The following is a 27,577-nucleotide window of genomic DNA, read 5'->3' on the forward strand; positions in this document are numbered from 1 at the left end:
CAAACTCCCCATTCTATCCTATGGGGACAGAGAGCCTTACAATAGTGAAAAACGAATTTGGCAGTATTTCACTATCAGGACATGCCAGACACACCTGGGCATGTCCTACCTTTCACAGACACTGCACCCTGCCCACAGGGGTACCTTGAGCCTAACTGAGGGCCCGATTCACAGAATGAACTTAAGACTCAATCCTAAACTTACTACTGTTTTGGCATTCACAGATTGCACTTACTACTTTTGGTATTCACAGAATGAATTTACTACTTTTGGCATTCACAGAATGCACTGACTACTTTTGGTATTCACAGAATGAACTTACTCATTTCGGAATTCATAGAAGTTAGGACTCCTAACTTTAGGACTCCTAAATGCCTTCTGTGAATACCGAAAGTCTTAAAATTACGATTTTTCTCAATTTAGTAGTAGTAAAGTTAGGACTACTAACTTTACTACTACTAAATTGAGAAAAATCCTAATTTTAAGACTTTCGGTATTCACAGAAGGCATTTAGGCGTCCTAAAGTTAGTAGTCCTAACTTTACTACTACTAAATTGAGAAAAATTGTAATTTTAGGCCTTTCTGTATTCACAGAAGGCATTTAGGAGTCCTAAAGTTAGGAGTCCTAACTTTACTACTATTAACTTGAGAAAAATTGTAATTTTAGGCCTTTCGGTATTCACAGAAGGCATTTAGGAGTCCTAAAGTTAGGAGTCCTAACTTCTGTGAATACCGAAATGAGTAAGTTCATTCTGTGAATACCAAAAGTAGTAAGTGCATTCTGTGAATGCCAAAAGTAGTAAGTTCATTCTGTGAATACCAAAAGTAGTAAGTGCAATCTGTGAATACCAAAACAGTAGTAAGTTTAGGATTGAGTCTTAAGTTCATTCTGTGAATCAGGCCCTTAGGGTTTACTAACATGTACGAAAAGGGAAGGGTAGGGCCTGGCAGTGGGTGCACTTGCCAAGTTGACATGGCAGTACCAAACTGCACACAGACTCTGCAGTGGCAGGTCTTAGTTATATTAACAGGCTGCTTATGTAGGTGGCACAATGAGTGCTGCATGCTCACTAGTAGTATTTGATTTACAGGCCCTGAGCACACACAGTGCACTGTACTAGGGACTGACTAGTAAATCAAATATGCCAATCATGGAATCACTAATCCTTAACAACAATTTACAGGGAGCACTTGCACTTTGGCACTGAACAGCAGTGGCAAAGTGCTCCAAGCATCTAGACCAGCAAAAACGAAGTCCAACACACAGCAAAATAACAGGAGTCAAAGGAAAAAATGACAGAGAAAACCCACGCCAATGATGCCAGGTCTAAGAATCACTACGTCCAAACATTACCACATGGGATCTTGAATGTTGACAGTGAACCAGAGTGCAACCCTTTTATAACAGTCTTGCTGACAGAATCTAGCTTGTTAAATTCTGCTTTAAAGCCGGGAAATTGCTTTGTTCTTTAAAGGCGGTCATTTATAGCCATCAGTAAAAGGACAAAAAATAATAAATTATACCAGTGATAACAATTATGTGAGGGCTTGTAAAAAACAAACAACTTATTTTTGTTTAGGAACAGACAGCAAAACCCCAAAGCGGAAAATTGAACAGCATCAAGATCTAGCAAGTCCGAGGAAATCAGGTAGCACTCCAGATGACTTTGTTATATTTTAATCATATCTATAATATTACCTGTTTGTGGTTATTAGGTGTCAAGCTACATTCCATAACAGCATATGTCATCTCTAAGGTTTAGTAGCGTCTGGTGAAGGAGATGTGTAATGCTTTGTTGTGCAGTAACCTTATTGCTAACAATATCATTGTAGAGTAATGGTGCATCATTTATATAGCGCTTCATATCCTGATGTGGGCTACCAAAGCACAATATGCAGCAGGTTGTATCTCTTGTGTTCCAGTGTTGGAAGCATTTTGCTGTCACGAGTGAGTGACCAGAGAGGTGCTCCTATGTTTTCTTGTCTAAGGGCCGCAAAAAGATTTTTCAATTAATGTCTGGAGTATGACATGGATTTTATTTGCCCCTTAATTCATTTTTACTTACTGATTTTATTATGGATATTTATTGACTGCAAAGGTAGCTGTGGGAAGTGAATGAAGTGCTGTAGGAGTTGAATTACAGTTAGCAGAGGCAGTTAGCACATACAATGATAGGGGAAGAAGGACGTACAGCAGGTACAGAGCTAGGCCGGAGATACATGATGGCCAACAGAGAACAAGCTATCAGGGAAGGGTCCCTTGTAAGCAGGCGTTGAGTTTAGTTGTGGAGTAGCAGTTATATAAGGTTTGGTAGATGTGCTTTGTTACAATGAAGGATGTATGTCAGTTATAAAAGATTAGGTTTATTAGGTTCAGATCAGGTTACAGGCAAATTAGGTAAAGCCCCACCAGGAGAAGCATCCTGCTGCTCAGCCCTTCTCAATACATCTGTCCCCTCATCCAAGCACAAACACTCCCTATATTCCAACCATCCAACTACCTCACTCACAGGCTGAGCAGCAGAGAAAATCAAGACTGTGGGGAGAATGCATAAGATAGCAAGAAGCCACAACATGCTTCTTCAAGAGGCCAGGTTTAATCTCCCTTCAATTGGCAGGAGGGTTGGAGTCCGTCTGATTATGGGGGGCAAAGAATAGCTTCTAGTTCTGCTTATCTTGCATTTCTGGAGCATGGGTCTGGTGGGGTTGGGGCTCCAGGCATTGAAGAGTCCGTCAAGCTGAAGAGTTTCTCTCCCTGTCCAGATTAAATCAGGTAAGGACTTAAGCAGTGGCCTGCCAAAGACTTGTAGGCATTCATAGCCTTTCTATGGTTTATTCATTGTCTGGATATCTACCAGATTATCAGATCTCTTCATAGTAAAAAGATTATTCAGAATAAGGAAGGATGCATTCTCCGTGATGAGGCTATTGTCGGGATGTTGCACTTTCTGTTTTATAAAACACACAGTTTACACCAGAAACAAAGTTCTCTTTTAGAGCTGATATATATCACTGGTCGGAAAGAAAATTAAAATCAGTTAACATTTCAAAAATGAATGAACTAATATAATTTTGTTTTGTTTTGGGCCAGATGTCAAAACCCAAAAGCTGAAAAACGACCAACCGGACGATCTAACCAGCACCGGAAAATCAGGTAAGAAAAAGGGCATGACTGCAAGAAAACACTGGCAAGAATATTCATATTTCTTAGGTTTAAAGTCACTTTTTGTAACAGCCTCAGGTGTATGAAAGTTGTTTAACACACCCATGCTCATCATCTTGAGAGGCAAAGACTATGTTTGATGTATTGTAGGTGATGAGCCCTGTAGACCGTCAGTGCAAGCGGGAGAGCTGAATGACTGCCCGAGATGTTGAGTTAGCATGAGAAGTGACGTAGAGATACAGGTGGGAGGGCTGGAAGCAACGTGGTAATGTGAAGTGAAAGAGAACAATTACACATGTCCAGGGGGGCAGGTAGGAGAAGGAAGACAGCAAGGAGAGAAAAAATACTGCAGGAAGAAGACAAAGGCACTAGTTATGAGTAGTTTAACCCACCTGCCACAGAGGGAAATTATGGGAACATACTGTAAAAATATAAGACAAAGGGTCAAGATTCAGGACAAAAGGCCAATTTAAGGACAGTCAAGCAATAATATAAATGTAAATACAAATCCCCAATCCCTTCCAGCCCACCCTCGTCCATGTGCTCCGCTGTTCCCCGCCCTCCCACCCCTCAGTTGACTATGCACTGACCCTGCTCCTTTCACCCACCCTCTGTTGTCAGCCTGCTCCCCCATCTTCTCCATCTACCATCAGGTCTCAATTTGCTTCCCCAGCCCTTTCTGCCCACCCCCCATTGTCCGTGTGCTCCACCATCCTCTTCCACCCGCCATCTATTGTCAGCTTGTTGCCCAAGCCCCTCCCGCCCACCATCCGTTGTTATTTACAACAAGGGGTGGTGAGGGACAGAGTCTCTGAATTAAGCAGAAAGCTCTCACCCAGTCAAGAGATCAGGGCTAGATCCAACACTGTTTTTTAGCTCACTGCACCATCCCAGTTTCAGAACCTGGCTGTATGCAAATTAGTCTGTTCCTGTCCCAGTGCATGATGGGAACAGGGCAAACCAAACTACAAAAGCCAATTCTTACACTGGGAAGGAAACAAGCTCCCGGGGACCGGTTTCTGGCATTACATTCCCTTCCCCCAACCTATGTTGCAAACTTCTCAGCTCCTCCTGCCAAGCCTCTGCTTGGGCTGCACTCCTTCAACGGTTCCGACACAATGTGACAGACACTCCACCATGCCCAGACTCACCGACACCCATAGGGGAACCAAGCCAGGCCCCTCCCAGCACAGCCCCACCGCAGAGTCTCCTTGCACACAATGAACAAACAGAGCCCCCTCAACAGCTGAATAAGGCTAGAACCACCATAAACGGAAATGAACCCTTTTAGCCCCAAGCCAAAGCCAGCAAAGACAAAAGCCGACCGCCCAAACACACCCTCCCCTTCCTAACCACTTCTACCCAGTTTGAACCCAAAGTTAGTAACCAACTGAATTTCCTGATAGTTCTACAAACCAGACGTGAGACAGGAAAGACAATCCCACATGGGGCGAGAAAACGATCATCGCTACACTAATTGCCAATGCATAACAAAGAAACAACACTCAGACAGGCACACAAACCCACCTATCGGAAATAAGAATATAATCTATGTTGTAAAATGTTATGTGATGACAATGTAACAAATAACATGAAACAAAAAATCTAATAAAATGGTTAAAAAAAAGAATTTGTATTTCCAGTGTATTTTTCCCCATGAAAATTCGGCATATTTGACATGCAGAAATGTACTGGGAGAAAATTATGAGGTTGCAGTAAGGAAAGAGCTCAGAGAATTCTGATACTTGCGGTAACATGAGCGTCTTCACATATTTCAATTTAATAGACTACTTTTCATAGGAGCTAAAGACAGAAGTTGAAGATAAGGGGCAGCAAAATGGAGAGATACTGTTGTTATACAAGGAAGGTGATTGTATAGGGTAGCAGGAAGCAAACAAGTATTAGCCAGTCTTGCTGTGGAAAGGGGATTATTCAGACGAGTGGCAGGAGAAAGGACATTTGACACAATGGGGGAAGCAGAGATTGTGAGCTAACAGGTTGCCCTCTTTTAGGCATGGTCGATTATAGACAAGACTAGCATGAAATGGCCATGATAAGTCACATGAAAATCGAGAGCATGAAGACTACTTTTCTTACCTCCTAAATTCCCTAGAGTCTTTAGTACTATAATAAGTATATATGTTGTGTGCTGCAGCAACAGTGTCAGTCAAAACAGCAAAAAAGTACTATAATTTGTGTCAACTTCATCATACCTGATAGGTAAGTCAGGTTATTTATTGTCTAACTATTTTATTTCAATCAATCAATCAGTGACATTTATAGAGCGCGCTACATACCCGTAGGGTCTCAAGGCGCTGGGGGGGGGGGGGGGGGGGGGGGGTGCCGCTACTGCTCGAACAGCCAGGTCTTCAGCTTCTTCCTGAAGGAGAGGTGGTCTTGGGTCAGGCGCAGGTCGGTCGGGAGGGAGTTCCAGGTCTTGGCGGCCAGGTAGGAGAAGGACCTTCCTCCTGTAGTCGCTCTTCGGATGCGGGGGACGGCGGCGAGGGCGTGGTTGGCTGATCGGAGGTGGCGTTTGGGAGCGTAGAAGTTGACTCGGCTGTTGAGGTAGCTCGGGCCTTGGTCGTGTAGGGCTTTGTGTGCGTGGGTGAGGAGGCGGAAGGTGACTCTCTTGCTGACGGGGAGCCAGTGGAGGTCTCTCAGATGTCCGGAGATGTGGCTGGTTCGTGGGATGTCGAGGATGAGTCTGGCTGAGGCGTTTTGGATCCGCTGGAGTCTCTTCTGGAGCTTGGCGGTGGTGCCGGCGTAGAGGGCGTTGCCGTAGTCCAGTCGGCTGGTGACGAGGGCCTGGGTGACGGTCTTCCTGGTCTCTGTGGGGATCCACCAGAAGATCTTCCGTAGCATGCGTAGGATGTTGAAGCACGACGAGGAGACGGCGTTGACTTGCCTGGACATGGAGAGGGAGGAGTCCAGGATGAAGCCCAGGTTGCGTGCATGGTCTGTCGGTTTGGGTGCGGTGCCCAGGGCGGGAGGCCACCAGGAGTCGTCCCAGGCGGAGGGTGAGGAGCCCAGGATGAGGACCTCCGTCTTGTCCGAGTTCAGCTTCAGGTGGCTGGTCGTCATCCACTCGGCTACCTCTTTCATCCCTTCGTGTAGGTTGGCTCTGGCGGCGGCGGGGTCGTTGGTCAGGGAGAGGATCAGCTGGGTGTCGTCGGCGTAGGAGATTATGCTGAGGTTGTGTTTGCGTACGATGGCCGCGAGGGGGCTCATGTAGACGTTGAAGAGGGTGGGGCTCAGAGAAGATCCTTGGGGGACGCCGCAGATGACTTCGGAGGCCTCTGACTTGTATGGTGGTAGGCGGACTCTCTGTGTTCTTCCGTCGAGGAAGGAGATGATCCATTCCAGCGCCTTGTCCTGGATTCCGACGTTGCTGAGGCGCCGTACTAGGGTGCGGTGGCAGACCGTGTTGAATGCCGCGGAGAGGTCTAGGAGGATGAGGGCCGCTGTTTCTCCATTGTCCATCAGGGCCCGGATGTCATCGGTGGCGGCGATGAGGGCGGTCTCGGTGCTGTGATTGGCTCGGAAGCCGGACTGTGAGGGGTCGAGGGATCCGTTCGTCTCGAGGAAGGCGGCCATCTGCTTGTTGACGGTCTTCTCGATGACTTTGGCTGGAAACGGGAGAAGCGAGATGGGGCGGTAATTCTTGAGGTCGGTGGGGTCCGCTGTTGGTTTCTTGAGTAGAGCGCTGAGTTCGGCGTGCTTCCAGCTCTCCGGGAAGGTGGCGGTGTTGAAGGATGTGTTGATGATGTCTCGCAGGTGGGGTGCGATGACAGCGTCGGCCTTGTTGAAGACGTGGTGAGGGCAGGGGTCGGTCGGTGATCCGGAGTGGATGGAGTTCATCGTGCGGATGGTGTCTTCGGTGCTGATCGGGGTCCAGGCGTGGAGGGTGGTGGTGAGGGGTGGTTGTTCGGTCATGGAGTGCGTTGGTTGGTTGTCGAAGCTGCTGTGTATGTCTGTGATCTTGTTGTGGAAGTATGAAGCGAGGGAGTTGCAGAGGTCTTGCGATGGGGTGATGTCGTTGTTTCCTGCGCTGGGGTTGGAAAGCTCTTTCACGATGTTGAAGAGTTCCTTGCAGTTGTGTGCGTTGTTGTCCAACCGGTCCTTGAATGCTGTTTTCTTGGCGGCGCGGATCAGCTGGTGGTGCTTCCGGGTGGCAAGCTTGAGGGAGGTCCTGTTGTCCGGTGTCGGTTCCCTTTTCCAGACTTTCTCGAGGGCTCGGCAGTTCTTCTTGGAGCTCTTGAGTTCGTCGTTGAACCATGGGGCCTTCTTGCTGCCGGGTCTGCTGGGCGGGGTCCTCAGTGGGGCGAGTTCGTCCGCGCAGTTGCTGATCCACTTCGTGAGGTTGTCGGCGGCCTGGCTGGGGTTCGCTGAGCTGGCAGGAGGGTGCTGGCTCAGGGAGGTGGCGAGCTGGTCTGCTGTGATCTTGTTCCAGCCTCTGCGGGCGGCCTGTTGCTGGTGATGGTGGGTCGTCGTTCTCTTGAAGGTGAAGTGGACGCAGCTGTGGTCCGTCCATTGAAGCTCTGTGGCGTGGCTGAAGTCGATGTCTGTGCTGGATGAGAAGACGGCGTCGAGTGTGTGTCCGGCAAGGTGGGTGGGGGTGGACACCAGTTGCTTGAGTCCCAGGTTGGCGAGGTTGTCGAGCAGGGTGTTGGTGTTGTGGTCGTTGTTGTTCTCCAGGTGGAAGTTGAGGTCTCCCAGGAGGATGTAGTCAGCGGAGGGGAGGGCAAGCGGGCTGACGAAGTCGGCGATGTCCTCGCTGAATTGTGTGCGTGGTCCCGGGGGTCGGTAGATCAGGGTGCCTCTGAGGGTGGTGTTTGGGTTGGTGTGGATCTGGAAATGCAGGTGTTCGGCGCTGGTCAGGGTGTTGTCGGTGCTGGTCGTGAGACGGATGGTGTTCTTGTGGATGATGGCGATGCCTCCTCCCATCTGGTTGGCGTTGCGGTCCCTCCGGACGATCTTGTAGCCCTCTGGGATAGCGATGGCGATGTCGGGAGCTGAAGAGGCGTTCATCCAGGTCTCCGTGAGGAAGGCAACGTCAGGGGCTGTGGCGTCTAGGAGGTTCCAGAGTTCGATGGCGTGTCTGTGGACGGAGCGGGTGTTGAGCAGGATGCACTTGAGGTGGGTGCTGCTGGTGTTCGGCTTGGTGGGTGCGGGGCAGGACCGGATGCATGAGAACTTGCAGGCGTGGCAGCTGAAAGGTCCGTTGGTACGTCTAGGAGTGGCTTGATGGCATTCTGGGTGTCGGCCGGTGTTGAGAGCGCTGAGGGTGGCGGCTGAGTACGTCAGGCGGGTCGGTCGGGGTCTTCGTGGGCCAGGGGTCCTGGCACTGGGCGCGGTCCAGGCGCGGACGGGCGTAGACGGGCTTACCTTTGGCGCGCCTTCGGCGCACAATCGGCGCGCCCGCTGCGCGTGACCGCTGCGCGTGACCGCTGCGCGTTCGCACGGTCGCCATTTAAGGCGAAGTGCGCGGGTGGGCGGAGCAGCTGGGAGGGCTGAGCGGGGAGGGCACAGAAGAGAAAAGGGGCGGGGCTAACGGCGTTGGCGGGAAGCGGGAGCGGGGAGGGAGAGCGGAGGGCGGCGAGGTAGGCGGGCACTCAGGAAGGAGGCAAGCACCAGTACCCAGAAGGAGGGTAAACACAAGGGCAGCGGCACAAAAATACACAGGCACAAATGCAGGTAAAAAACGGGGAAAAAAACAATAACAGCGATCACACAGCAAACAAGCACAAATGTCTGTCAGAAAACCGGCAAAACCAGGGGGAGCGCTCAGGCGGCAGCGAGGCCGGCGCTCAGTCAGAAAGCAGGCACAGGGGCACGCAGCAGCTGGTGGCCGTGCGGCGCGGGGGTGTCCCACAAGTGGGTCACACTCACCTGCGTCGCACGGTCGCCATTTAAGGCCAAGTGCGCGGGTGGGCGGAGCAGCTGGGAGGCGGGAGCGGGGAGGGCACAGAAGAGAAAAGGGGCGGGGCTAACGGCGTTGGCGGGAAGCGGGAGCGGGGAGGGAGAGCGGAGGGCGGCGAGGTAGGCGGGCACTCAGGAAGGAGGCAAGCACCAGTACCCAGAAGGAGGGTAAACACAAGGGCAGCGGCACAAAAATAGCAGCTCACTGTTGTCAAACAAACCAATCACAAATGGAAAATACTGTTATGGGCTGTACAGGAGTGAGTCCAAACACCTATCAAGAGATTAGTATCTTCTTTTTATTTTTATTTTTATGTTTTAATCATCAAAACTACTTTATTGAAGTTTGAATGGGCCCAAAATCTAAGCAATGTCTACAATCAATTTAAAGAAAAATAATCAGCATACTTCCCATATAAGGCAGATTAAAAGACACAGTCATTCTTAAGATATTTAGGTAATTGTGTGCATAGATTAACTAGCATTACATCAATCTATTAATCAATTTGCCAATCCTATATTTCCCATAGTTTGGTGGTTCATAATAGAAGAGTTTAAAAAAAGAATAATTTAGGATAATTCCTAACTAAAGAGCACATGTTTGAAATTCTTCATATTATTGTTATTTGGCACTTCAAAAAGCACATATGCTGTTCCTAAGTACTGTAATAAATCAGACGTTAATATTATGCAATTTATGGTACATAGTTTACTGATCTCAGAAGGATGGAGGACTGAGTCATTCATGTTGGGTTTTGAACTTCAGGTCACTGAAGTGATTGTTAACCAAGTGAGCCATCTTATTAGATATGGCATACCAAACTTAGAGTCAGGCCCCCAAAGATTCTTCCGTCCCCTTATGTCCCCATTCTTAATTGGAGAGAAGGGCCTCTTTGACGGCTTCTCTCACACAGGCTTCTTTACTGACCTGCCTTACATTATTCTGGCATTGGGCTGTTGGTACAAATCTTGACCTCTTTCACTGGCAGTTTTTAACTGCTTCTTGGATGAGGCAGTCAGCCTTTATTAATTCTGCAGCCTTAATTATACAATATGACCTCCATCAAGAGTTCTTAGGTTGTGGTGGTTTCTACTCTTGTAAGAAACAAATTTGCTTCTAGAATGTGAATCATGAGCTCAGAAGACAAGCCTGATGTCCCATTGAAAGTCAATAGTTGATACTTTTTCTGGGTGTCGGCCAGAGCAAGTTAGATTGCGCAGACCTTCCCCCATCGTCCACAACAATTTTTATATACACAACTATCCACAAAGTTCGTTTTTATTAAGAGTCCCCTTTTTTATCATAAAAGTAAATCCCTATTCAGACAGGGAGACTAGATTCTCAAAGTCCAAAATAGGTAGCAGAAAATTCTTTCTGATCTTATATTTGATTACTTCCACATTGTTTCCAGAAAGGATAACATACATTTGGGTTGCCCCATACAACAATTGGATATTTTATTTCAGAATTAGCAAAATGTTTACAGATTCTTTTGAGTTTTTACCTATTTGGAACTGTTATCATGGGGTTCCAGAACATTATCATATATCTATTTTGATAAATTATATGCTTTTGCTAGGAGTGCTAGTGCTGAAACCCAGAAATAATAAAAATTCCAAGTTTTTTTTAACCAACAACCAATGATAGAATTTAAGATAAGAACTCAACTCTGCCACCCACGCTAGATTTCATCAGTTGGTGCAAAGTTATTATTGCAATCTTTCAGGCCTGAATAAAATATGTGAAAATAACTGTACTTGAAAAATATTTGAAGATGGATTCTAATGGCAAATCTTCCAATAGGAACAGCAGTCTCAGGAAGGCCACCATTTTACTAAATGTATGACTAATTACGGAGAATTTCAGTTTGTCTCACCAGACAGTCTGTTTAACTGGTCAAGGGCTTATAATATTTTAGTCGGAACCATTGCTTCACAGTCTGATGAGACTTGAATAGCAAAATACCCAAAAGTGTTTATATTTTCTACATTCATTTTCTGGCTAATCCAAATAATAATATTCTAATTCTAGTTTCATCTGCATCTAATGTATATCTTGATACACAGACAAAGTAAGTTATTGTTTTCCAAGTCAGTCCCTTCCCAAATTGTAAAAATACACATCTTTGCATAGATGTTTGAACACAAATGTTTTACATGGAAATCCTTTAAGTTCCCATTCTCAATGACAAACCAAATGCCAAAGGATCAAAATGCAAGAAAATCAGAAATGGGAATGAGAGACAGTCCCTGTCTGGTCCAGAGGAGATTTGTTGTTATAGTTGACCCTTTAACAATAATTTCTATTGTTATACATAGAGATTTGTATAATTAATTTTGACATATATTATAAGGTTAGATAAAATGGCAGAACTTCTCATTGTGGCCTAAAAAAAGCTTCTAGAAACCCTACCAATTGTATTTATTAGATCCACACTGATGAATGACAATTCTCACTCTCAAAGGTCCTTGCAAAGCCCCTGAATTGGCAAATCGCAGGCTTTAGAAGTGCAAAACACTTGCTTAACCCGTTTGTTGCTTCGAACGTTCTACGCCAGTGCTGAATGTTCGAAGAAACTGGTGCGGCCGCGTCAGCCAACGGACGTGTGCAGCACTGGCAAGGTAGTGCTCGCGACGACCGTTGGCCGACGGCAGCACTAATTCAAGCTCTAAATTCCCAAGATGTTTCATTGGAATCAAAAATCCTTACTAAGACCTGAGAGGTATAAGATCTCGATGACGAACTTAGATGTTTATGTACATGAAATGTGTAGTTTTAGAACTTCTTACTGCTTGTAACTCATTGAGGCAGCGGCTTGCTGCTGAAATTCTATAACGTGTTTTTTTATTTTTATTATAAAGGGACCCTCCTACTTATATCCCTTTTGCATACTTATCTTTTCAACATAGCACCACTCCCTGGAATGTTCTGTTTCCTTTGTGAAGAGCAGCAAGTGACTCACCCAGGGTGTATGGAGGCGAGCACCGACTCGGAAAGGAAGCTGAAATGTTCTTCTGTAGAGGGCCTCTCCAACAACTCTTTTTAAATACAAATATATTTATCAATACAGTGTTATGAGAAGACTCCATACCCCATTGCGCCCTTTGTAAACAGTGGTTCCCTGCACACATCACCTTCCTCCTCCTCCCTCACTGCCTCTGGAAGGTGTGTGCCGACATGGTAGGGAGACAAGAATGCGATGAGTGGCCGTGGGGGAGGGGGGCTTCATTAGCATTGAGTTTGTGGCGGCAAACAAAATCTGCATACAAAACAACTGTGCATCAACATTAGAATTGGTCTAGGTTGTTGGCTCTTGTTATTTCACTGAAATAGGCTTCAATGGGCCTGGTGTTCTTAATAGTGTAAGTATTAAAATGTATTTGATTTCAGTACCTCCACCCTGCTTTTGTGGGAAGTAGAACCCCTCAAATACCTACAAAATCCTCATTGGTGAAGCCATTCAGGGTTTGTTTTTAAAGTGACATTAGTAACAAAATTAAACTGGACTTCTGAGTCAGTATAGAGGGTAAGCAACACTAGCCAGAATGAACAGTGACAGCTTCACTCTATAAACACAGTCAGTGGGCCAGCACTCTAACGTCCTCTAACCAAGTGCTTTAGTGAAGGGGCTCTCACTGGTAGGTATAGAGCTCTCCCGGTGCCCGGGATCTGTTCTTGGAATCTCATTGACATTTTCCAATAGTCTTGTGCTAATCCATCCTCCTTGGTAGCCCTTCAAATGACTAGCATAGGGCAGGGTCAGATTATCCGGATTAACAGCTAATTCACCATTTGTAGAATGTTTACCTTCTTTCTATACTCCATTATGCAGCTCTGGGATATGATGTGCTGAATCAAAAGCATTTAGCTTAATATCCCTTCTTCTAGATCAAATCAACAAATCAGTCCATCTAGTATAGCGAGGCTTATCACCCCGGGTAGGGGGGCGGTGGAGGTCTCCAGGCGCTGGAGTTCTGCAAGCTTTGTTTGAAAAGCCATTTTTTTTATTTTGAGATGGATATAGCGCAAACTGGACCTGAAGGTATCAGGGCACCCGTTGCATTTCAGACCGACACATTCAATTTTTGGTTAGGCACAGGGAGATTAAGTGATTTGCCCAGAATCACAGGATGACGAGACTCAAACCCAGTTCCTCAGCGACGAGGTCAACTACCCTAGCCATTCGGCTACATCATCACATCCTCTCTTGAGCTTCTTCTTGAAGCCTTCTAGTGAGGGGGAGGTATGCAGGTGGATAGGAAGTTTGTTCCATGATTTGGCGGCGAGGTAGGAGAAGGACTGTCCACTACAGCGACCGGTGACAAATTGCAGGGGATGTGAGCTTTTTTTACCAACTTTTTTTGCAGTTGTTAAACTAGTTCTACTATTTGCACTGAATTCATGGTGGCAGTGAAAATCATTATTCTACGGTTCAGAAAAAGGCACCGCTTTGATAATGATATTGTGATTTGGAAAGTCTGCTTTAAGTGCCCCATGACGTCGCCCTCAGTTCACATATTCAGCACAGATAGACACCATTCTCAATAATGTATTCTTTGTTGCAGAACATGAAGCTTACCAAGGAAATAATGAAGAAGCACAGTACAGAGAGGCACAACCGGAAGCCCAGGCCAGCAGCACAACCCCCGCGGATTCCACGTCAGCAGCCAAAGATGGCGGGTCCACCAAAGGCAAAGGATCCAAGAATGGCGCCAAATCGTCCACGTGCACCGTGTTGTGACAGAACCTACTTCCCAACCGTGGAATGACTCAAAGTGTTACACCAAAAGTAGAACTTGTTCCTGACCATCAGATACTCGCTCTCTCGGTGATGCTGCATAGCAATGTCCCGTCTCGGTGTGAGAATCAGGTGGACGAGCGGTTAGGAAGTAGAAAAGAAGTGGCGGGAAAAAATACGCGACAAAGACAGAGTAGACAGATGATTCAGTTAGAACTGCAGACTGGTGGTGTTTTATGTAGGTGGGAAAGATCGTGGATGGCTCTATTTCATCATTTATTTCATCTTGGGTGTCAAGAGCCAAAGGTGGAAAAGGAGCACAGAGTCGGGAACATTGATTTATGACACAATCAATGCAGTTAGTACCTGGATTGGATTTGAGATCAATGTTGCTTTCAAGTATCACCTTCGTTACAGGGACTGGCAGCGCTATAAAAACTGGGTGACTTCCGGATATCTGATAAAGTGAAACCCACTCCCAATTGTAAGATTAACAATGACGGCAAAATAGTGTTTGCGATGTTGTAGCTTGCTTGGCTGAAAATATTAAGTTATTATATTTTGCTGTTAAACTACTGAGAAATTAATATTTAATTTCATGATCAATATGTTTTTTATGAAGACTCTTCTTTAAGAAGAGTGTGAAATAACTAATTTAATTCTCCAAAAATAAAGTTTCAAACTTTCGACTATTTACTTTAAGCTTTGTGGCTAACAGCACATCATCCATTGCATTATGTTATTTTTTTAAATGAGTGGCTGGAAGTATAGTGATCAACAGTATGAGATTGGATGACTTTTTGACTGGCTGTAATTGGAGAAGAGTGTCTATATTCCTGAGGATTCTGTGTGAACTTTATTAACCTGCTGGATTTGTAATTAATGTGATTCATTTTCCTGATAATAATGATTTCATGCATTTCGGAAATGCATTACAAAATATTCCTATCACAGTGATGGCCATGTGTTCCCAGATGATGGACGGTGATGGTGTCAGAGCCTATTCAGGTGTGTCGGATGTCCCGTGGTCTGTCCAACTATGATAGGAAACTGGGCATGGTACAGCTCCTTCAGCACTTGACTCAGGCTCACAGGAGAAGGCGACAGGTGAACTACAAGCCCCAATCTCCACCACTTCTTCAAGCAGGGGCACAGGAGGAAAGCTATGCCCCATGCATCTATGCTACAACGCGAGCCAAGCTTTACTGAAGCGAGGACGCGCGTCAGGAAGAGGCAGGGCAGGGCCCTGTCCCTTTTGTTCACCATTCTGGGTCTTCAGCAACCCTAAAGTAACCGTGTGTCTTTGTGAGTACTTTCCACTTACTGTAAAAACCTATTGCACTATCATTAAATACCACATATTGTGCTATTGCTGCATACCACGTGTTGTACAAGTGCGAGAGGTGTATGGTGTTAACCGGGGACACTGAAATGTTTGGATTTAAGCAGGATTGACACATTTTAAGTTGTGTTTAATGGTATACATACTAAGTTGTTTTGTGCATTAATCTCCATCCGATTGCAAGGGGAAACACAACCATTGGTAAATGCATTAGATTTCACCTATGTGATTAATATTAAGCTGTTTTTTGTTTGTAAGTTGTAGATTGCTCAGTAGTTGTACAATATTTATTTATTTATTTATTTGCAGGGTTTTATATAGCGCTGGCTAGACCAGGAGGTATCAGAGCTCTTTACATAGAGGTGGAAAAAAGTTGCAATAGTTATATATGCGTACAAAAAATCAATAGGAAAGGGTGAAATACAAGAAAACAGCAAATGATTAGCCAGTGGTGGTTAATATATAAAGGACAATAGTAATGCAGTGGTAAAAATAAAAGCAGGAAAACGGTCTACAAAGATGTGGCGGGGAAGGGGAAAGAGGCTGAAGAAGGCATTAATTCAGATAGAGTCCCGCAAAACCTGCATTAAAAAAGGAGAATATCAGGTAAGTTACAGAAAGTCTGGTAAAGTGTTATCACTTGTTTATGTACAAAAAGGCATTAGATAGTGCTGTTACTAGTGGTACAGATCAAGTAAGTAATAGCAACATTTTGAGAAATGAAAGAGGAAAAAAATATAATTAGTTGATGTAATAGCAATATATTTGGGGCTCATTATAATGTTGGGTGGAATCACTTCCGCCCGACACCGACTCAGTCATGGGAACTACCGACACCTGGTCGGTGGTCCCTGCCACCCCATTAGGATGCGGCTGAACACTGTTCGGTCGCATGCCTATACTTCACTATGGGAGCATGCATTACGTCCATAAACCGGCCATAATGCAAAACCCCAGAGTGAAATGGGAGATGCAGTTCATCCCTGCACCCCGTGGAAGTCAACTCAGGGTGTCTGCCACAAGGTGCAGGGATCAATGGGGGGGGGGCACCATAGATGCCCCAGCGGCCTCATACCAGAGGCCATGCACCAAAGGAGGCCCTGCTGGGGCCCCCTAACACGCTTTCTGACATGGTTTCCATGTCTGACAGACCTGCATGGAAACCGTGTCGGAAAGCATGCAATGAAATTTCAAGAGCGGAAAGAGCCGCCCTTGAGAATACAGACAGCATTCCGACTGGTGGATGGGCTCTCCGAGCCCACCGAAAGCCAGCCAAAATGACCGGACGGCTTCCTTTACGACCGCCTCTATCAAAATGAGGAGGCAGTCTGAAAGGAAACCGCCGGCCCATTGGGTCCTGACTGAAGGTCGGAGCCTTTACAGGCTGTATCGTAATCTTCCCCTATGTGTTTAGAGAAGTTCTGACAACTTTTGGGCCCTGTACCAGTGCACCTGCTGCACCATTCAAATCATGACCCTACCTGTAAGGTAACTGTGACTGCCTGTTCAGTAGTAAAATATTGCAATATCTAGTGTTCGGAGGGACTCTTAGAACTTTGGGCCCTGGTGTAACCTCACCTGCTGCACCATTAAAATCATGACCCTAGTGCCTGCAAGGTAACTACACTTGTAATTGCTTATTTTGAGTTAACTATAGCAATATTTAGTACTTAGAGGAGTTCTGACAACTTTTGACCCTGGTGTCACTGCACCTGCAGCACCATTGAAATTGTGGCCCTTGTCCCGGCTAGATAACTGCACTTGTGACTGCCTGTTTAGTGGTAAAATTTAGCAACATTCTGCGTTTAGCAGGGACCCTAGATCTTTTGGCCCCTTGCCACTCCACCTGCAGCACCTTTCAATCAAGCCCCTTTTAATGGCAAGATAACTTCAATTGTGTCTGCCTATATAGTAGTAAAATTTAGCAATAATAGGTGTTTCGAGGAGGTCATGACAAATTATGGGCCCAGTGCCACTGCACCTGCTGCACCATTGAAATCATGAACCTGGCTCCCAACTCTGCCGGAGGGGCTGTGCTGCGCCTCATGGCTTCCAGCTGTTAGCCTCCCGGCTCCCAACTCTGCCGTAGGGGCTGTGCTGCGCCTGGGATTCACAGCGGTCGGCGGACAGAGAGCACAACAAGACCGACGACCCACTGATCAGGGAACTGTCCCGGGAGGAGTATTGAGTGCAAGGCTACAACGGTGCGCTCGAACGCAGTGACCAGTGGGATCCCTCAACAGTACTGGTTTGCCCTCGGCATCACGCGATCTTCTTTTACCATATACAGCTGTACTGACTCTTATCTCGCTCCTGAACAGCCCGTGGGGGCTGCATCGATTGCTCAACAGTGGGGGACTACAATACCCAGAGTCCCTGAGTGGCGCCTAGTTTGGGCGTCATCTCCCAGCGCCAGGAGGCACTGGGAGATTTGAGCAGGGCTCCGCCAGGAAGAGGCAGGGCTGGGCCCCCCCTCTAACACCTACCTCGGGACTCTGAGTAAGCGAGTACCTAATCTTGCCTGGACTGAGGGGGGTGCGTTAATTTGTGTAACTTGCTAAATAATACTGATGCTTGGCATAATAGCTACCCTATACTGTACTGTAATAACTTCTGATTGGGTATGGGTAAAAACACACGCAAAGGGGGGCGGGAGTGGCTGGGACTCTAGATGCCTTTCTCAGTCGAGCAGAATCTGTGCTTATGTACGAAATAGAGTTAACGGAAAGGCGACTCTCCTTGGACCCCCTTAATCCACTCATAGGACTAACCGCCCCTATAAACAGCCAGACTGTCCCAACTATACCTTAAGTCTCATCCCAAATCATTATAGATAGTCCCCAGTCAGGTGCCTCAGACGTGGATAATGAAGCTAGTAAATCCTTCAACCCTGTTGTTAATACTATAAATGTTTGTACTAGACAGAAAAAATCAACAGTTGCTCCAGGAAATTGTTGTGAATGTATCTTGGACCCTAATCAAATATTCCAGATTTATGCCCTTATATGGTTATAATAAATCATGTCCTTATAAAGGCATAATAATCATACCCATATTTAGTCATAGCCCATGCGGCCCAAATACGGCAAGGCTACTTCCTTAGACTCCTAGAGAGCACAACGAGTTCTTTCAACAAACCAAACCTCCAGCAACCTGGGAATTCCCCATGCCTTTGTTTTGATTTGTCATAGAACTCCTGCGATCACTAAAAGAATGGCCCGTTCTTAGTGACATCTTTTATTGACGTCTTATGTCCAACCTTACGTCAAACACTGCACCTTCCAGGTATACATACACCAACACTTGCCTTAAGCAACACACGGTGATGTGGAGCAGAGCGACTATCTACTTATCCGAAGCCCAGCTGATGCGAGAGCCGAAGGAAGCCGTCCCTCCCTTTGACACATCGGGAAAAGAAGCTGCCTTTTCTCATGCCGAGAAATCCAGCTCCTGTGTTTCCAGTCACCCTTGCGGGTTACTGGGTGTCGTGTTGCGGCAATTGCCGTTCCCTTGGGGGCCACTAAACACATACAGGAGACCGGGATACTCACTTCCGGCGGATGTAGAGACCCGGTCTAGTCTTTTGTCTACACTGTCCATGACCAGGCACTTCCGGGGGAAAAATCTTATCTCCGCGTTTACCCGCCGGGTCTGCGCTTTGGATTTGAGTTGAATCCTCGGACGCCAGACTCGGTTTGCAGTATCAAGCGTATGCAGCAAAGCGCAGGGGCGCTTGTCTTGTTATTTTCCTCAGCCGCGCTGGAGCGCTACTTGTTTCCCTGACGGCAGCCGCGCAGGATCGCTGTTGCCTTACATCAACGTTTGTAGGGCTAAAGGCATTGTATGATTTCTTCCTGTTTTCCGCGCTGGAGCGCATTAGAGTACTTTCAACATTTTTGCCCTTTGACCAGTAACCGCACTGGAGCGCTAATTGGTTCCCTGACGGCAGCCGCGCAGGAGCGCTGTTGCCTTTCATCAACGTTTTTAGGGCTGAAAGGCGTTGTATGATTCCTTCCTGTTTTACGCGCTGGAGCGCACTAAAGTACTTTCACCATTTTTTTGCTATTTGACCAGTAATCGCGCAGGAGTGCTGTTTATTTTCCTTTAGGTCTGAGATGGAACGCCACTTCCTTGTGTTCGCCCATTGACTATGTTTTAACGCGCAGGAGCGCTGTATAGTGAGACTGTGTACTAAAAGCGCAGGAGTGCTATTCTTTGGTTACCTGACCTTGGAGCATCCTTGTATTCCTGGGTACGATGGTCTGAACTGCGCTGGTGAGTCTGGGGGTGAACAGGCTTTCTGTATGTGTTTAGATGTCTGCAATGGAAGCGGGTGGGGTGTTCTTTCCCGGATGTAGTCTTCTTTATCTTCCAGTTGGCGCCAAGACCCTACCCAAGCTCCACACAGGCCGGGCCATTCTGTTCCTTTCTAGCTTACTTCAGGGTGGTACTGTCCGTGCGGGTCAGGTGGGTACAGGGACGGGGGCTCCTGCCGTCTCTGCGGAATCGCTTCACAAGCAGAGGTAAGACTTGTGGGGCTCTGACACTGAGAGATCGAGTCCTGAGAACGAGATACAAGACCTCCTTCATTCTATAACCAAGGCACAGAGCTGATTCAAACCTTAAAGAGAATTCTTGATTCAGATTCTTGGCAAAAAACCCAACTTAACTTAAAACTGCAACTTACTTACTCCTTCCCACGTATTAGGCTTAGGTCAGGTACACCGGGGTAGGGGTATCTTAGAAGCACCAGTTGAGTTCGTTAGTCAATGTTTTATGTATGTAAATATTTTATCCGTTTTATAGTATCATATGGCTAAGAAACCATATCAATGCTTTTACAGTATTATTTCATAATACTCCTTTTACTGTACGCACTTTACTTCATGATAAGTATTGCAATTGTGGCAATTCATTTCTCTTGCATGAGAAAGAAGACTGCTCAATAAAATAACACCTTTTATTGAAAACGCCTGTCTCTCTATTTCTCTGCACACTGGTGAAATTAAGCATGCATGATTGACTGAGTGAAATAGCTGTCTATTGTTTTCACACGACTCTGGAGATTTACTCCTTATTCTGGGGGAGCAAAGTTGTCATGTTATATTGTTGTCAGAAGCTAATCCCTTCTTGTCTAAATCGGGGAAGTTAACCCCTCCCTATTCATTCGAGAACGTTTCTAGCGACCTCTGAGCTAGCTGGCAAAACTAATTAAGTCTAACATAGTCAGTAGAGACCTAGATGACCTCAGTCCTACGTCTACACTGCTGTTTATGTTATTCCAATGCGCAGAGCCTATTGGGAATATAGGAACTACACTACATGGCGCCCATTGTGGGGCAAGGCGATAATCTAACGCTAGATACTAGAGTAACTCAGTCGTGCTTTTTCACACAGACCCTTTTTCCCATAAAAACCCAATAGACGTCTGGAGTGGGTGAAAGGTTAAATATCCGCCAGAACTTAGTAGGATGAGAATCCTATGTATTAGTTTACGGTATAGTCAACGTTGAAGGATACAGTGTTCCAAAATATTGTGCACCTAATCTTTGTTTCCTTGAAACTTGATCTGTAACAAAAAACTTTCTGTCAGAAAAAATGTCAGACAGTGAGGGCGAGAGGGAGAGAGCTACACTAGCAGCTCAACTCTTAGCGGATGACACAGTTATCCAAAATGACGACCCGAATGCAATACTCATCCCGGTCAATATAAGAAAAACCATAACTATAAAACTTATAGAAAATGGGGTATCATCGAGAGGTGGTACAGTTGTATTTGTGGTAGAGGCTCATGAATATCGGCAGACAGAGGTATTCTATTCCTGGATAACTTTTCCAGCAGCACATGCTGTGACACGTGAGTTCCACTACTATAAAATAGCGGAATCTCCAGAGGAATCCTTTTGAGGAAGTTGAAATTCCACTAACATACCAAGAGCACCTGCTCTTATTTAATGGCGCCCTAAAACATCAAAATCACATTACCAGGCTCGGTCCACTAGGTAGACCAGGAGCCACATGGCCAGTTCTAGCCAGCTACACACCGCAACCAGACATTGAAACAATGTCAGACAGAGAACTTTTGGTTCAGCTAAAACAACTAATTAAAATTCATAGACAATTGGCCCAATATGTCATGCGGACTTCAACAGTCTAACCTACAACTAAAGTTCCACAAAACACTCCTCATCAGGGGAACACAAATAAAATTACACCACAGAATATACAATCATGTCTTGGTAAAACACCCGCAAAACGGGAACAAATTCCATTCTGGTTAGCTCAAAAAATCACTCAGATAGAGGCAGTATTTCCTGATACTACCCCTCACGAAAAACACAGAATTCTGACTATCTGTCTCCCAATGGGGTTCGCACCACATGTGGAGAACTGTGACACTTGGGGCACTGTCTTTGCTTCTATCTACACAAAAACACATGGTGTTCCGTCTATGGCGGTTATACCAGATGTACTAAGATAAATTCAAAATGAATACGGTCCAGAACCTGCTTTAACTCTGGGTATGAAATTACTGAAGGACTTCAAGCAGGTCTCGGCTATATTATTAGCCAACATAAAAGGAGAAGCATCATTTGTGGCAATCCGCCAAAAATTGAAGGAGACAGATATAACAGACCAACCTTTTGAGCTTGCTAAAATAATTGAAAAATCCTATGAAGAATTAGGCAGAGATAGTTTGGGTGGTAAACCAGTAAAACCCCAACTAATTGAAAATCCTGAAAAAACCTTTATTAAAAGCAATCTCAATTCTCAAAAGAAGAAGTGGGAGGGTAATAAACAAACCACTCCCAGAGAAAAACAATTTCAGTCCAGAGGAAGGTCTCCCCAACGGAGAAATAGATTTCCAGAAGAGGGGGGCAAGTCTCCCCAAAGGGAGCCCTCTGAAAAAAGATACAACCTTAGAAATAGGGATAAATTAAGAAAACCTGACAGATATCAAGATATTGATACACGTCCCTCTCAATATTTTCAGACTTCCTCACAGAAATCGGAAAGAAGAGGATGGTCAGAACACAAGGAAGAGCACGTCAAGTCCAAAGACAAAGAACCTGCTCATCAAAGTAAAAAATTACAATTTCCCAGAAAGAAGGTAGCAAGTATTAAAATTAAACATACCGAGAATCCTGAGGACACAACTAAAAAACGGGGAGTGGGCCCAGACAATGCTAGACAGCGCAGCAGAAGTGACCATAGCTCGCAAGATCCTGATGAATCTTCTGGAGACAATGGACACGAATGAATACATTAAAGTGGAAACTGCAGACACGTGAGTTAGCGTGCCCCATAAACTAGAAATAACATTACGTATAGAGGGAGATAAAACTAGGAAAATAAAAGGTCTCTTTTGGGAGAATCTATCTTAAGCCTAAGATATCCTTCTAGCAGAGAAAGACTGGCCACCAGAGTTTGTCAGGGAGTGCCCACATGGCGAAGAAATGATTATGCCTGCCTTCTCAAATCATATCCCAATTCATAAAAAATACACATTTGCAAGAAAATGGGCAGTGGCCCAAGCCCCTGCTTTATATAAAAATCATGTAGGATGGGATGAGGATTCTCCTCCCCACAAAATCCAGTTAAAACATCAACCTACTGAACAAAGGCAGTACCTAGTTAAACAAGAAGCTAAAAAGCAAGTCAGGGAGATCTTGGATCAACTTGAATATAAAGGGGTGATTAAAACATGCACCTCACAAATGAACAATCCTTTGTTTCCTGTCTCCAAGCCAGACGATTCATATCGTCTAGTTTTGGACTACAGATATCTAAACTCCTGCTGTAAAACTTTTGCAGTACAAACTCACACAGTGCAGCACTAATGAATAACAATGTGCGCAAAAAATATAAAACGACATTAGATATCTCTAATGGATTCTTCTGTCAAAACATTGCGCCTGAAAGCAGGTATTTGACCGCTTTATCAATAATGGGGTCGCAAAAACAATTATGTCGACTCCCACAGGGATTCAAGAATAGTCCTGGATTATTCTCAGCAAGGGTAACAGAATTACTACAAATGTATGATGATGAGGCATTATCCTATGTCGATGACATCTATCTTACAGACGATGACCTGGAGACGCACTTGAAAAGAGTGAACACCATAATACTTGGGTTCGCATCAGAAGGTTACAAATTCAACTTTAAAAGGTCAAGAATAGCCCATGTAACTGTCCTATTTTTAGGATACGAATTATCAAGTGAAGGCAAAAGCCTAGCAGACAATTTCTTAGAGAAATGTGCAGTACTCCAAGCACTTAAAACGCTGAAGAATTTACAATCAATACTAGGTTTCCTGAATTTCGGAAGAACATACATTCTAAATTATGCAGAGAGGGTTAAACCTCTCTACTAATTCATAAAACCTGATTTCAAACCAATTAATTGGACTCAAAAACACACAGAAACTTTGAGATCATTACAGACAGGCATGTTAACTAAAACAAAACTACAAACACCCGCAAACGAACGCAACCTTGTAATCCGAGTCATCCCAGGAAGATGTGGATTCACATACCTGACCTCTAATGAGGGAGAAACAGTACCAATAGCTTACAAATCACATTTGTACACACAAGCTGAAATGAAATTCAGTTCTACAGAAAAAATCCTGACAGCGGTTTAAACTGCTGTAGCAAAAGAAAGAGCCCTAGCCCAAGGCAAGAGCATATCTGTTTTAACAGCAGTAACAGCACTTGAGGCAGTAACAAGACCACGCATTGCAAATGATGTGGTATTAGATCCAAAATGGATACAATAGGAAAATTCTCTTGCTGTAGAAGACGTGAAACACGCTTTTGACCCGAAAATGAAAAAACTAGAAAATCTAGAATACGAATATGAATATCCTCTGCCAACCGAAATTCTGCCTCTCGAACAGTACACCTGTGTAATCTACATAGACAGATTTGCACAACATTTCGTTGTGGAAAAGAAAATTTACAATAATGCGTGCGCGATTGTTAAAGGTCGGTGGCGCTTAGGTAAATTCAGACCAATGATCACTAAAACCGAATCATTCAGAAACTGTACAGCTCAGCGAGCTGAAATAAGATCTCTAAAAATGGCGCTTGAAAATGCTGATCGCGAATTCCCCACACTGATAGTGTGCCATTCACATTACTGCGTCCAGTCTTACAATAAGAGCATGCAGACTTGGATTCAAAACGGTTACAAGGATGACACAGGTGCCACAATAAAGCATAAAAAGCTATGGGAACAAGTAGTTCTTTTGCAGAAAGAACTACAAAAGACTCACGTGATACATACACTGAGTCATCAACGTGATGGCGTTCACGTTGCAGGGAATTCATTGGCTGATAGAGCCACAGCGGCAGCTAGTCAACCGGCTTTCGTAGCCACTAAAAAGCGTTCAGAAAAAACAAATAGATGGAGAAACCATGCTGGCAGTAAAAGCCTCATTAACAGGCGACTATGCAGCATTACCTCTAAACTATCCACTCAATTATACATACATAATTGATGCGAACTCCGTTCCGTTTGCTCAAATCCCTGGAGTGGGGGATAGAGCAATTCCAAACACGAACCGGAGAATCTTCTTGATACAAGAAGCACACATGGGATTGGGTCTTAGGCACCAAGAGATCCTGACATCTCTAATAGAATTACAATCACAGTACTGGTGGCCGGGAATGAGCACGGAAGTTTATAACTTTGCAATGAATTGTCAGGACTGCAACAGAGATTGCAGTGGTGAACCGGACCAGACACCTGCCCAGACACCTCTATTAGACAGCATTAGACTATCTATACGCAGACATCCACACGGAAGAATGCGGTCCCATAATTTTTAAGACTAGATTCATTTGGATGTGGCCCCAGCACTCGGCTAACGCCAGAACTGTTATAAAAGATTTGCTAGTCTTTATCGGCACATACGCAATTGGCATGCTACATTCTGACCAGGGTCCTGCGTTTAGCTCTCGAGCTTACAAAGAGGCCATGACCAGCATGGGCATTGCATTGCGGTACTCTTCTCCCTTCCATCCTGAGGGAAATGCGGTTGTGGAAAGAAAAAAACGTGACATAAAGCAATCTATAACAGCGAGGGTATTAGGTTCGGGTGATGGGTGGGTCAAACATCTAACAAGTGTCCAACGTAGTCTTAACAATCTGCCAACAAATTCTCTAAAGGGTTTCACTCCATACGAACTATTGTTCGGCACTAGAATGAAAATCCAGGATTTAGATTGTCAAACTTCAGTGGTGGAAGATAAAAACCTTTGATATCAAAGATCATTTGGCTGTTTTACAGGACTTGAATGAAACAAGAAAAATTCTAAGTAACATAAAGTCTAAGCCAACAACCACTGAAGAACCACCTGTCCCAGCAAGACCTGTCTGGATTCCAAAGATTGGGGACCTGGTCAGAGAAAAGATCGCGGTGAAGAAGGAATTTGGGCCTTCTTACAGAAAAGCAGTACCTGTCTTAGCTGTCAGCGGAACAAGATCAGTAGTCCTACCGCCACTTGCTGGTAAAAAGGAGAACAGAGTTGTATCCATTGACCTGGTGAAACCACAATCATGTGGCCAATAATAAACAGTAGGCCCAGTGGACTCCCAAGAAGTAGCAGAAGACCAAATCTTGCTACAATCCAAGAAGTTCAAACTGAGAGACTAATCACTTTCGATAAACCTTCAGTGAATAAAAAAGGACTATGCAACAAAGCCATGGAACTTGTGCCTCTTGAAACCCAAATTGCAACAGTTCATGAAGAAACACCAGTCTACAACGATGTAGCCTCGGACTATACAAATGTAAGAAAAGAAAATGCAAAGATCAATGGAAATCCTGAAGCAATCCCACCAATTGACAGAACTGCATCTGGCTACTTTATCAACTTTGATGACTTCTCCGATGATCCGAGTGAACATGGAGACAAGCCAGCAACAAAAACTTTGAAAAAGAAAATTACAGAGCTCTTTCATCAACTCAAAGAAACATATCTGATTTCCCCTTGGATTGAACTATGGCCCAAGCCCCTGCTTTATATAAAAATCATGTAGGATGGGATGAGGATTCTCCTCCCCACAAAATCCAGTTAAAACATCAACCTACTGAACAAAGGCAGTACCCAGTTAAACAAGAAGCTAAAAAGCAAGTCAGGGAGATCTTGGATCAACTTGAATATAAAGGGGTGATTAAAACATGCACCTCACAAATGAACAATCCTTTGTTTCCTGTCTCCAAGCCAGACGATTCATATCGTCTAGTTTTGGACTACAGATATCTAAACTCCTGCTGTAAAACTTTTGCAGTACAAACTCACACAGTGCAGCACTAATGAATAACAATGTGCGCAAAAAATATAAAACGACATTAGATATCTCTAATGGATTCTTCTGTCAAAACATTGCGCCTGAAAGCAGGTATTTGACCGCTTTATCAATAATGGGGTCGCAAAAACAATTATGTCGACTCCCACAGGGATTCAAGAATAGTCCTGGATTATTCTCAGCAAGGGTAACAGAATTACTACAAATGTATGATGATGAGGCATTATCCTATGTCGATGACATCTATCTTACAGACGATGACCTGGAGACGCACTTGAAAAGAGTGAACACCATAATACTTGGGTTCGCATCAGAAGGTTACAAATTCAACTTTAAAAGGTCAAGAATAGCCCATGTAACTGTCCTATTTTTAGGATACGAATTATCAAGTGAAGGCAAAAGCCTAGCAGACAATTTCTTAGAGAAATGTGCAGTACTCCAAGCACTTAAAACGCTGAAGAATTTACAATCAATACTAGGTTTCCTGAATTTCGGAAGAACATACATTCTAAATTATGCAGAGAGGGTTAAACCTCTCTACTAATTCATAAAACCTGATTTCAAACCAATTAATTGGACTCAAAAACACACAGAAACTTTGAGATCATTACAGACAGGCATGTTAACTAAAACAAAACTACAAACACCCGCAAACGAACGCAACCTTGTAATCCGAGTCATCCCAGGAAGATGTGGATTCACATACCTGACCTCTAATGAGGGAGAAACAGTACCAATAGCTTACAAATCACATTTGTACACACAAGCTGAAATGAAATTCAGTTCTACAGAAAAAATCCTGACAGCGGTTTAAACTGCTGTAGCAAAAGAAAGAGCCCTAGCCCAAGGCAAGAGCATATCTGTTTTAACAGCAGTAACAGCACTTGAGGCAGTAACAAGACCACGCATTGCAAATGATGTGGTATTAGATCCAAAATGGATACAATAGGAAAATTCTCTTGCTGTAGAAGACGTGAAACACGCTTTTGACCCGAAAATGAAAAAACTAGAAAATCTAGAATACGAATATGAATATCCTCTGCCAACCGAAATTCTGCCTCTCGAACAGTACACCTGTGTAATCTACATAGACAG

At 44.8% G+C, this 27,577-nt stretch overlaps 1 protein-coding gene across 4 annotated transcripts in view; it reads left to right on the forward strand.

Annotated features, from left to right (window-relative positions):
• LOC147727746 (uncharacterized) overlaps nucleotides 1-14,508 on the forward strand; it is a 493,048-nt gene extending 478,540 nt beyond the window's left edge. For all 4 annotated transcript variants that reach the window (XM_086961752.1, XM_086961750.1, XM_086961749.1 and 1 more), the window contains 3 exons: nucleotides 1,581-1,649; nucleotides 3,092-3,154; nucleotides 13,649-14,508. In XM_086961752.1, the coding sequence (XP_086817878.1) occupies nucleotides 1,581-1,649; nucleotides 3,092-3,154; nucleotides 13,649-13,824 (308 nt within the window). In that variant the 3' untranslated portion in view covers nucleotides 13,825-14,508. The remainder of the gene's footprint in view (nucleotides 1-1,580; nucleotides 1,650-3,091; nucleotides 3,155-13,648) is intronic.
• The last annotated feature ends 13,069 nt before the right edge of the window (nucleotides 14,509-27,577 follow it).

This window comes from Lissotriton vulgaris, chromosome 3_1 (genome assembly GCF_964263255.1).
Source record: "Lissotriton vulgaris chromosome 3_1, aLisVul1.2, whole genome shotgun sequence".
NCBI lineage: Eukaryota > Metazoa > Chordata > Amphibia > Caudata > Salamandridae > Lissotriton > Lissotriton vulgaris.